Raw genomic sequence first — 12772 nt, 5'->3', positions numbered from 1 at the left:
TTTACTATTTATGTTTTACGATCATTGGATCTTTATCTTCTCATCTTCTAATCTTTGAGGAAAAGGTACTTATACATACTAGAATGAGTTATTCTCCCACTTTTGGCTTATGCCTGTCTTTTGACTTATCCATTGTCAATTTTCTGTCTTTCAAGGTGCTTGATTTCTTCATTCTTCAAATTTTCTCAAATTTCTTACTAGTAAGTCTTTATTGTGCCTCTTTAGTTTCTTTCCTTACTTTATTTTTGGTTGGGAGTGATAGTGGATAAGTAGTAACATGGGTTTTCCTCCATGCTTATCCATTCCATTTTTCTCGTCGATGATGGTTTAGGAAAGCTGATTTCATTTTAATGTGATCACTAGTATAGTAGTGTCTTTGTCTTTATTCCTTTAACTCGAAGGGGAATGATGAGTTAATGGGGATACCTTCCTAGAACTCATTATTCTATGTGTGTGACTAGGTGCCATGGTGAATTCTATCGAGTATCTTTTTTCTAGACTTTTAATCGACGAGGAAAAGCACCGCTCATACCCTTGGGTGGATAACATTTATCTGGGGACTCCCTTGGTGGCCCTTCCGGTGCTTAAGGGGTCGTACTTCCATCATTTTTTGATAGATCTGCCAAGATTTTTCTCACCCAGCATTCCCCATATTTGATGTGTTGTTTTGGGAGATAAGGTTATTTTTCCCTTCACCATTTTCAAGAAAACAATATAGTATCTAGTGGTGGTGCCCTCTTAACTACACCCTAATTATCGGGTCTTCATCAGGGCTTTTCAGTTGGTATGCAAATTTTTGGTCAAAAAGCATCATTTAATGTCTTCTTTTGTATATTACATGTTGCTTGGGAAGATGCCAAACCCCATTTGGTTTGATTTATTTTAAGCAACCCCCTATGTTTTTTTAATGTTCTTTACATAATCTTTCAAATATTCCAAATTTCATTATGTTCTTCTTGAGCCCCATACCACCGTTTCTCATCAAAACATAACTTTGAAGAAGTGGTTGGTGATATATTTGTCAATATTCCCTCGATGTAGGAACTAGAACATCCCCAACTAAACTATAGAGGATTTGGTTTTCAAGATGGCAGACATTTCTAACTCAGAAAGAGAGTGCAGTTTTTCTTCCCAAGATTTTTTCAACGGTTTCGATCAGGTTTCTCACATTAATCTTAATTTAAAGAAATAAAATATGAAAACTCGGTACATAGATACACGGTCTCGAGTTTTAGGCCCCAATTGGGACGTTTCCTTAGGGTTATTAGGTGTGTCTTATGATCCTTTGATGCCTTGCTCTTATATATTTCTTTCTATAAATTGTTAACTTTCTTCTCTCCTTTTTACAACAATCATGACTATTGAAGACGATTTCAAAGATTACGGGAAGAATAAGGCTCAATTAATGGTCCAAACTGCACCTGCAAAAGATGATCTAAGTCAAATCACTCATTGGTCGATGAAGGTAGAAGTGTCATCGTCATGGCAACTAACTTAGTTGGGGCTTCAATAATGGTTTCTAGGCCCGAGGTTTTAACTTCCTTTATACTAAATAAAATAAAAGACTCACTTTTTCACAAAAATTTCTATGAATAGGGAAAATTCATGTTGGTCCTAACTTGTTTGGTCTCCTAAGTCCCTATAAAAACTCTTTGCGCTCATCACTAGTGTATACAAATAATGTGGGCTTCTATAAGGCCTTTTTAGAGATAAAAGGGTCTTGTTAAATGCGTTTGTTACTTGGATAGAGAGATTATCCTTACTAGTTTAATGTTTACCAGATACCAAGAGTTCTAGAATAAAAAAGAAAGTCTACGGTCCGATGTTGAACTTCTAATGAAGGAGTTGGAAACAACGTGACAATCGCACATTCGAGAGAGATCTGGGTACAACCAAGGGGGCATTAGAGATTGAAAAGGATGGACAAAAGAATGAAATTTTGACTCCGACTGAGGGTTAAGAATCTTTGAAGAAATATATTGCAGAGGCGATGGAAAAGGTCGAGACTGTGACTTCTCGGCTTAAAGAGCGGAATAAAACCTTTGGTAAAGTGGGAAAACACCTTTGTAAAGGAAATGCTCGCCATTGGTAAGGATGACATGGTTATCTCCAACAATCTTTTGATAAATATGTGAAACAAGTCATGTTCCTCAACCCTAGAGTTGCTTTGAATGTCAAAGCTACTATTGAAAGTCGATAATTAATGGGGGAGATAGTAACCTCTTTAACGAATTTCCCTTGATCACTTTGTCATCCTTCTAGACGATGGAATTTCTTTCGATCCTTATCTTGTAAGTGGACAACAAGTAGAATTTATCTCATACTTTATTTGTATAATATTTGTATTTTTTGTTACTTTGTCCATGATAACATGTGTATCTTCTTGCAAGGAAATTCCTGACCAAGGTTGCCTACACTCAACGCTTTTCCTGGTCTTAAAACTCGAGATAAAATGGATCGGTGAAATAGGTTGTTCGTCTCGATAATGATTACATGTATTCTGGATTGTATTTATTCAAGTCTGAGTAGTCAACACATATGTGCCATGTTGTTTGATTTTCAAATCAAGACTACATTAGAAAGACACAAAGTGTATTTCTCCTCAATTATAAGTTCATATTTCAATAGTTCGTTAATAAACCTTTTGGCATCCTGGGCCTCCTTTGGTGATTATTTCCTTTTGTTTTGTATCACACATTGAACATTATTCTAAAGGGGCAAAGTGTGTAAGGAAACCACATAAATGAAACCTACAATTTCTTTCCCCAACCACGTAAATATATTGTGATTTTTCTTAGGAATTTTGTTATCTCTTCTTGCATAGATTTGGGTAGACCTTCCCTAATTCAAATGAATTTAGAAGGATCCTATCTTTCAGTAACTTTGATGAAATTTCTAAGGGATTTTAGCCTTTCCACCTTTCTTATTGCTTCTACAAGTTCAGCTTCCTCGTCTTCCACAATTTTGCGGGGTAGGGTTGCTCTTCGGTCTCAATGTCTATATCCACCGATTCTTTGGAATCCTCACTCCACTTAATGGAAAACTATCATCAAGTGATTATCGTTTTTCTGGAATGTCTAGGGAACATGTACAAGACGTGGTCAAGTCTGATTCAACCACTACAACTCAGTTTGCCACGATATGAAATTTCATATTTAGGTGAATGGTTGATGAGATGACACATAGGGTTGCCAATGTTGGCCTTCCTATGATACAATTGTAAAATAATTTATTGTGAAAAACTAGTAGAATATATCAAAGAAATTAAGAATAAGAATTATTCAGAGTTTAAACACACCATGAAGTTTGATAGATGGGGAAAAAGAAAAATGACAATCAAAATAAATGGCCTAAAGCAACACAATAACCTGCCAAAAATGAAAGCAAAATCACAACAAGGAATAAGAAGATAAAATACAAGAACACAATAACTTGTTTACCTAATTCAAACAAATGATTTACTATGGGAAGAGGCCAGTTATTCGATTCACTATACTTACAAAAGTTGTTACAAGAGATTACAAATGAGTTATAAAAAAAAACCTTTTGAGTTGCCACAAATAAAACCCTATTTCTACCAAAGTGTTTCCAAATCACTCAAACTCTTAATATATGAATCACACAAGTCAACATGTTTATATGTGTTTCCCAATAGCTTTAAATACCTTTAAACGTTTCCCAAAATCTCGTGCCTCTCTAAGTTTATCGAGGATTTCTAACCTTTTTCTTTGTCTTCAGCGATAAAGTTCTGAAGGTTGTGAAGACAATAATGATAGAGATACATATTTATAACTGTTGAAACTCATCATATCAATAACCAAACCAAAATATAATCCATTAATTATTAGAATAAAAGATATTATAAATATCTTATAAGATCTCTAAAAATATTATAAATATCTTATAATATCTTTAAGATACAATATTTTTTAAAATATTATGAATATCTTATAATATATTTTATATTAATTTAAAGTATCTCTAAATTAAATGAAAATATATAGATATATTTAATATTCTAATATTAATGAACGCATTTGCGAACTAAACCTACCAAACACTAATTTTAGGCTTTCTGATTTATGACAATCTCAAAACATATTTTCATTATCTTCGTCACTTAAAGGTTTTAATACATACACTTGTAATTTTGGTTATAGGCCCGGGTCATTGTACATATCTTTGTACACGATGTTCCATGAGTTCCTTTGGTCTACCAACAGACACCGAACAACACGTCTCGCCATCACTACTGTAAATATGTGATAGTTTAGGACGTCATTGATAAATTCATCATCATTAAACGGCAACATGATTCTCTCTCAAGTTAGTGAGTTCCCAAGATGTAAACCTTCGCATGAATGTTTGCTTAAGAGAAATCATCCATTCCCGTTAGAGTGAAGTAAGTCACTGTTGACAATGAAAGATTGGACCGCGACACCTTCTCCGCTTACATATATTAATTAGTTAATATAGTCAACAACTGAAATATTGTCCTACCAGTGAAAGCTTCTTTAGGTTGTTGACAAAGGCTTTTTTTTTTGGGGGGGGGGGGATTTTTCCCTTTGCCATCATCGTTTGAACTTTTTCTGAGAGGCTATGACAAGAATCATCTCCACTAATAAATACCATCTTAGTGTGAGGTGAAGAAAGAAAGATGCCAATTAAAGCACTTCCCACAAACGGTGCCAATGATCTGTTATATATCTGAAGCGGTTGGTACTAGACTTACTTGTCTAGACTTTATGGTATACTCCAGTTTGTGATAGATATTCGGTGTCTCAGTCCGGTGTCGAGAGTCAATGCATACACTCTAACGCTCAATCAGTGGCTATTAGAGGTAATAAGGGAATTTTAGGTTAAAGAAAGTGTGTATACTGATATCTCTATTTCCTTTCTTTTATAGCCAAATTCTAGGATTTTGAGACCTAGAACTTTCTGTTGTATAGTAGTTGTCTAATGGGACACGTGTCAATGTATTATTTGTTATGTAGTCTAGTAGTCTTACTTCAATCTCTCACCTTATTTAGGTGCTTCCTTAGGACAGAACCACACATGTTTCCGAGGATCCACAATATTTTTTTGTAATTTAACAATGTTACTTCAATCAACTAATTATTTTTAAGTGTAATTTTATATTTATCAATTAATTTTACCTTAGTCTTAGCATATAAAAATTGTTTATTTTAGTGAACGACACTCATAAAAGGGAATGGCGTAATTTCCATATTCACTACCGTCATTTTCATCAGGGGTAAAAATGCCCAAATCTGAAGATGAACCTAGCTCAAGAAAGACTCCATCAAGATTACCAAGTGTAGCAAAGACAAAAATGGTAGCAGAATAAATAGTGTCCACCCAAAAAGGTTGAGTATTCTGGAATTTTTTTGCAATCTTATATGTTTTATTACCCATGATATGCTATTTTTTCCCGATGCAAGAAAGAGAAATGTCAAAAAAGGAGGATAACTGCTAAATTTGGAAAATGACTCAAAGAAAGTACGACGTTAACTCCTCAAGAATCGTATGATAACATGCAAAAGAAATTAGACTCTATTAAACGTGTCAAATCACTCACACGCAACATTCAAGTGTTTCAGCTCCCAATAGTCATAATGATGGTACCTCCGAATAGACATTTGAAATATGGAGTGTTAAAGGCGTGAATCTCCAGGAAACTTCCTCTTGCTCTTCCAAAGATAAGTAAGAGAGTGGTATGCAGTCGAGGCTAAAACGACAAACCCTTACCTTGCTATGCATAAACATAGGTTTGAGAGACAACTGTTTGGGTTGATCATAACCAACCCGATCGACCACGCCTGACAAATAATAAGTTTGTTATTTCCTGTTTACTATATATAAAGAAGGTGTAAAATTCAAGTACTAAATTTCAAATTCAAATTCAATTCACTCTTCTTTCTCAAATACTAATTTAAGTGTTGAAGTGTTAACCTTATAGGTCAACCTCCACTGCATTAGAAATACAAATCCTATGTTACCTCCGATTCTCACTCCATTTATGGTTTGAGAAGAGAGCACAATTTTTCTTATTAGTTATTTTAATTATCCGTTTAGGATTGATATCGAGTTGTTCTTTATGTATACTAGCTCATTTGTATTTTCTTTTTGATTTATTATATTTTTCTTTTGGACTATTTTTGAAGCTTGGATTTTATAATTAAAAGTTAAAAATTAGAAAGAAAAAAAGTTTTCATCCTGGTTGAACATCATCATCGTCATCTTGCTTCCAATGTTTTGTAGAGTCCTTGGCAAAAATCTCAACCACATTCCACATGATTTTAGCATTCCCATCAAAACCCACCAACATGATCTCTATCTCAAAAATTCGAAATTTTCAATAACCCTCATCACTCTACATGTCTTATATCTATCTTTACTACTCACTCCACACACAATCACATCAACCATATTCGTTCCTTCTTCTACACAATCTCACATCCCATTATTTTCTTTCTTCAAATGATTCACTACCTTCTTCCATATGGTTTCACTCTTATATGAAGGTAAACAAGTTCACAGTTTGATTTTAAAAAGTTTGTGCAGATTAGTTTGTTTAATATGCATTATAAATTGGGCTGTATGATTTTGGCTAGACGCGTGTTTGATTTCATGGTTGATAAAGATTTTGTGTGTTGAGAATCTTTAATTGATTGGTATTCTAGAAATGGTGCTGTTGAATTGGCCTTGAAGGTGTTCGATGAAATGCCTAGTAGGTAGGGATACTTTTACTTGGACGGCTGCAAGAAAGATTTTAACTTTTAATCGGTAAAATCCAAACTTACACATAGACTGCTTAGAAAAAGGTTCTCACTTTTGAAATTGGAAATAAAGTTAAGAGGCCAAAATGAATATTTTAAAAAATGGGCAGCTTAAATATCAGGATTGTGAAAATTGAGGACCAAAAATGCATTTTAACCAATAATTAATGTCAACCATAGAAAAAATAACCGAGTCTATATCAAAAAAAAGTATTAAAAACATTTTTTTCTGTAATTGACATGCTAAAATCAAACAACTTTTTTTTTGGGCAATAAAATCAAACAACTTTTACATAGACTGAAAGTGAAAACTTAGATACAAAGTATCCTTAGAGTAATCTTTAGTCTTTACATATACTTTTTTTTAATACACTAGGAACATCCATTCATTGACATTTTGAGTACATGAATGAATTAATGACATGTCAACTCTTATTGTAGCCAACAGTTACTATGTTCCCTCCACATTCTTTTTCAAACAGTCAAACGTATCCAATCATGCATGTCTGTTCTGATCACATATAAGAGCAGAAATGTGTGCATAAAAAATTGATAGTTGAATTAGACTCATTTTCCATATAAAAAAATATCAACAGTGTCTATTGAATAGAAAAGCTAGGAAGTGTGACATTATTTTCAAGAAATGAATTTTGTACTACATATTAATCATTCGTTGCTGATTTGAGTTAATTTCTTTTTCTGCTTCTTGCTTTCCTTCGGCAGCCATTTTGTGATTTTTTCTCTTTCCCTTATTGATTCAATGAAACTCAAAAATGGGTTACTGCTGTTCTTTATGTTTCTGGATTGTATTTTTTTCAAAGTGGAATCCAAGTGTGTAATAGGGTGTGATATAGCTTTAGCTTCCTACTATGTAATGCCTTTAGTTCAACTCTCCAATATAACAACCTTTATGCAATCAAAGCTTGTTACCAATTCTTTTGAGGTTATAGTAAGGTACAACAGAGACATTGTGTTCAGTAATGATAATCTTTTTTCCTATTTTAGAGTCAACATTCCATTCCCATGTGAATGTATTGGAGGTGAATTTCTTGGGCATGTGTTTGAATACACTGCAAATGAAGGCGATACTTATGATTTAATTGCAAATACCTATTATGCAAGCTTAACAACTGTTGAGGTTTTGAAAAAGTACAACAGCTATGATCCAAATCATATACCTGTCAAAGCTAAGGTTAATGTCACTGTTAATTGTTCTTGTGGGAACAGCCAGATTTCAAAAGACTATGGGCTATTTATCACCTATCCACTTAGGCCTAGGGATACTCTTGAGAAGATTGCAAGACATTCTAATCTTGATGAAGGAGTAATACAAAGTTACAATTTGGGTGTCAATTTCAGCAAAGGCAGCGGGGTAGTGTTCTTTCCCGGAAGAGGTATGTATGTTTTTCTTCATTTCCACCCCCTTTGATGTACAGATCAGAAGTATTGGGTATAAATATATCTGTTAGAGTATATTCAATGAATAAATTACTCTACCAACTGCGATTGGCACAAATGGTTGGGCATTCCACTCTCGCCCCCGGTGAATCGGGTAAATATGAAATTATGCAGTTGGTAGGTTATATGTAAACTCCATTGTTAATCCCAATGAAATTGGTGGTTCCGATCAGAAGTACTTGGGTATAAATATGAGTTAGATAATTTATTATGGTCCTCTATCCAACAATTGTTCTAGTTAGCGTTTGAATTAAGGTACTCCTGGTCAATTCAACCTCATATAAACTAATTAATCACTAGAGTTCAACCACTTGGTTTCAATTATAGTATATTCAATGGATAACTTACTCTGTTATTCTTCTTCAAAGTATATATATGGTATTTATGGTAATGACTTTGCTTAAAGTTTATTTATTTTTATCTTTGCAGATAAAAATGGAGAATATGTTCCTTTATATCCTAGGTAGGTAGCTTTGGTTATGTCACTTATTATGTTGAATGCTATAGAAGAAGTAAATATTGCTTCATATTTGTTTCTATTCCTTCTAACTTTCATTTTTTTCCTTTTGCAGAACAGGTTTGGCATTCTGACTTTGTATTATGATGATTAATTTTAGCTTGATCCTTGTTCCAAAAATAAAACAGAGAATGCAATAATGGTCGGTCATTGCTTCTTGTGAGATTAAATTTGGTTCTATATAAGCAGGTCTTGGTAAGGGTGCAGCTGCTGGTATATCTATAGCTGGAATATTTGCGCTTCTGTTATTTGTTATCTGCATATATATCAAATACTTCCAAAAGAAGGAAGAAGAGAAAACTAAACTGCCACAAGTTTCTACGGCGCTTTCAGCTCAAGATGGTAATGGTATATTTTTGTATTCATATTCTAATTGAAGTTCTTATTAAACTATTTATTTGAACTTATCTTATGTTATAAGCACTTGTATAGTATTTGAGAAATCTTACAAAAAATAGTTTACGACATATTCAGAAGTTGTTCATTTATTTCAATAAGCTTTCAGTGATAGTTTATGGAAACAACTTACTACTTATATGAAAACAGTTTAATCATATTTCCACTTTGATTATGAAAATAGACTATGGTTGTTGATTTTTGTTTCTGTTCCCGGTGAAGCCTCGGGTAGTGGAGAGTACGAAACTTCGGGATCCAGTGGGCATGGTACCGGTAGTACTGCTGGCCTTACAGGAATTATGGTGGCAAAGTCAACTGAGTTTTCATATCAAGAACTAGCCAAGGCTACAAATAACTTCAGCTTAGATAATAAAATTGGTCAAGGTGGATTTGGAGCTGTCTATTATGCAGTACTCAGAGGCGAGGTATGTAACTGCGTCTATATCTTTATAAAACTAAAAATGAATAATATTAGCTTGTTTGATCGTGCTTTGTTTTGAAAATGTTTTATAAAACTTTATTTTTGAAATTGTGGAAAAAACTATTATTAAAGTTGCTCTAATGACCATTTACAATTATTTATGAGGGAATTTGAACTCTATTTCTTGAAGTTACATGGTCAAACTCTTATAACTGAGTTGATAACTCGTGTACATACGAATTGGAAAGTGTCTGTTTCTCTCTTCACATAGAATAACCACTTTTTTCACTCTTTTCAAGTTGAATTTCCTCTCATACAATTTCTTCTATGCAGAAAACAGCAATTAAGAAGATGGATGTACAAGCGTCAACAGAATTCCTTTGCGAGTTGCAAGTCTTAACACATGTTCATCACTTGAATCTGGTATAATATCCTTCAACATCTTAAGCCATATATTCTGTACTCCTACTTGGGAAGGATGGCCAATCATTTTTATGCATGGCTTGAAAATAATCATTTAAAACAAAGCAAGTATAACTAATGTGATTTTGAAAACAGAACAGTTCTATGACTATCAAGCAAAATACATGCAAAACATTTAATATGTAACTTGTTGACCATTATCTGTCCTATAAAGTTAAAAAATATTTAAGACACTGCATAACATTATTTGATTTTGAATATATTAGTTACATGTTTGCATACTTTTAATTTATTTGTTTTTCCATATTTGAAATCTTTACCTTGCATATGCATAAAAAGTTTCAAGTATGTTATAAATCTTTTTCTGAATTTACCTATATTTTATGAACAACATAGGTGAGGTTGATTGGATATTGTGTTGAGGGATCACTTTTCCTTGTATATGAACATATTGACAATGGAAACTTGGGTCAATATTTGCACGGTATAGGTAAGATCAGCGACAGAAAGTGCTCTTTTGTGATCTTACAATATTGTCAAACATTTATTAACAATGGTGATATGATTCCAGATAAAGCGCCATTACCATGGTCAAGTAGGGTGCAAATTGCTCTAGATTCCGCAAGAGGCCTTGAATACATTCATGAACACACTGTACCTGTGTATATCCATCGTGATGTAAAATCAGCGAATATATTAATAGACAAAAACTTGCACGGAAAGGTTGCATTATAATCAATCTAAACGATTTTATTTCCAAATTTTCCTTTATTCGTTGAAATTTATTAAACTATGGAAGGTTTTAAACTCAGGTTGCAGATTTTGGCTTGACCAAACTTATTGAAGTTGGAAACTCCACACTTCACACTCGTCTAGTGGGAACATTTGGATACATGCCACCAGAGTATGATTTGTTTTTAATTTGTATTAAATTCGAGTGCGTCTTATGTCACTTTATTATATAGTGATATAACGATGAAGAGCTAGTTACAAAAGGTTTTTGTATCACTGTATGATTAATTAGTAAAATCAAACCTCTTGGTTTATTAACCAACTAAATTGTTTTGAAGATATGCTCAATATGGCGATGTTTCTCCAAAAATAGATGTATATGCTTTTGGAGTTGTTCTTTATGAGCTTATTTCTGCAAAGAATGCTATTCTGAAGACAGGTGAATCTGCTGTCGAATCAAAGGGTCTTGTAGCATTGGTATGTCTAAAATCAAGATACCCTTTTATCCCACTATAGCATCTTTACATACAAAACACTCGATTAAATTTCATAGTCAAATGTTAGTAAGCTAGTTGCAATGAGGTTATCCTTGACTTGTCTTGTATTGCAGTTTGAAGAAGCACTTAATCAGATCGATCCTTTAGAAGCTCTTCGCAAATTGGTGGATCCTAGGCTTAAAGAAAACTATCCAATTGATTCTGTTTTAAAGGTTGGAATCATTTCTCTTAGAAGAAAATTTGAATGTTATGATGTGATAAAGTTGTGGAATATAATTGAATCTATATATGTAAAAGTTATTTTCGAAATGAGTGAGAGTTACTGCGCCCAAAATTCTTGGTACCAGATTTTCTTAATGTGTGGTGAATGTTTGAATTGCAGATGGCTCAACTTGGGAGAGCATGTACAAGAGACAATCCACTACTACGCCCAAGTATGAGATCTTTAGTCGTTGCTCTTATGACACTCTTATCACATACTGATGATGATGACACTTTCTATGAAAATCAATCTCTCACAAATCTATTATCAGTGAGATGAAGGCTTTGTGTGCCAAATTGAATGATGTTTGTGAAAACTTTTAGAAGCATACAGCAAAATGTTTGTACTCTGAACATAATATTGAGGTTAGGAAGTTTTGATCTTGTGTTCAAATTTTATTTCCCAAAATAGTCAAAAAGTCCTAGATCCAAAGAAGACATCCTGTAATTATTTTTAGTGACGCTGTAACACTAAAGTACAGTTTATATATAACATTTTAAAAAGGAATTGTCTTTTTTAATATTCATTGATGGAACCAAAAGCAAATTAGGGTTCATTGATGAAACCCTAATTCACCCAAAAACCTAAAATCATTCACTCGTCGTGTGAAATTGTTGCAACACCATGGTCATGGCATGAATAACCGACTCCATTGAAGCTGAAATAGTAGAGAGTGTTCTTTGGATGGACATCGCGCAAGAAATATCGCTAGAACTTCAAGATAGATATCATCAAGGCGACGTCTTCCACATTTCTGACATCCAAGAAGACATTTATGCTCTCTAGCAAGGAAATCAAAATATCACTCAATACTTTACCACCCTCAAGAAACTTCTACGTGAGCTTGAAAATGTTCGACCTATCCCTACTTGCAATTGCAATGTGAAATGAACTTGCACTTTGACTCATACCATCAAGGGATATCGAGAAGGTGATTATGTTAAACGTTTTTTCAATGGATCAAATGAGCAATGCGCTTTGGTTCGATCCTAAATCATGCTAACGACTCGCCTTCCCAACATCAACAAAGCTTTCCGCATGTTCATTCAACAAGGACACCATGTTACACCCTTTAAAGAAGACAAGATTGTTTCTAATTTAGCCAAAGCTCTGTATAAGAATCACTCAATAGTTTTTTATACAAGAATTTCCTTAGCTGGTCGAGGCAAATGCATCAAGATATGTTTCTATTGTCACAAATTAGGGCATACAATATATGTATGCTTCAAAAAGCACAAAGGAAACTTCCTTTGTGTATCTTAAGAGATCCAATCTGGCGCAGAGCTC

At 33.6% G+C, this 12772-nt stretch overlaps 1 protein-coding gene across 1 annotated transcript; it reads left to right on the top strand.

Moving 5' to 3' along the window:
• Positions 1-6125: 6125 nt before the first annotated feature.
• On the top strand, positions 6126-11992 carry LOC127117979 (lysM domain receptor-like kinase 3). The gene is made up of 13 exons (XM_051048107.1): positions 6126-6524; positions 6684-8173; positions 8667-8700; positions 8810-8814; positions 8941-9102; positions 9373-9575; positions 9905-9994; positions 10391-10484; positions 10566-10717; positions 10807-10898; positions 11065-11203; positions 11337-11435; positions 11606-11992. Exons 2-13 carry the CDS (start codon positions 7540-7542, stop codon positions 11762-11764), a joined length of 1863 nt encoding a protein of 620 aa, XP_050904064.1. The 5' UTR covers positions 6126-6524; positions 6684-7539; the 3' UTR covers positions 11765-11992.
• The last annotated feature ends 780 nt before the right edge of the window (positions 11993-12772 follow it).

This window comes from Lathyrus oleraceus, chromosome 2, assembly GCF_024323335.1.
Source record: "Lathyrus oleraceus cultivar Zhongwan6 chromosome 2, CAAS_Psat_ZW6_1.0, whole genome shotgun sequence".
Classification (NCBI taxonomy): Eukaryota; Viridiplantae; Streptophyta; class Magnoliopsida; order Fabales; family Fabaceae; genus Lathyrus; species Lathyrus oleraceus.
Note: the sequence above shows the minus strand (reverse complement) of the source record. Positions and strands in the feature narration are given on the sequence as shown.

Excerpts from the sequence above, each read along its gene's own strand:
- LOC127117979 (XM_051048107.1), top strand. The coding sequence starts at position 7,540 with ATGAAACTCAAAAATGGGTTACTGCTGTTCTTTATGTTTCTGGATTGT. Across the intron at positions 10,485-10,565 it reads TCAATATTTGCACGGTATAG|ATAAAGCGCCATTACCATGG; the intron begins GTAAGATCAGCG and ends ATATGATTCCAG. Across the intron at positions 11,204-11,336 it reads CAAAGGGTCTTGTAGCATTG|TTTGAAGAAGCACTTAATCA; the intron begins GTATGTCTAAAA and ends CTTGTATTGCAG.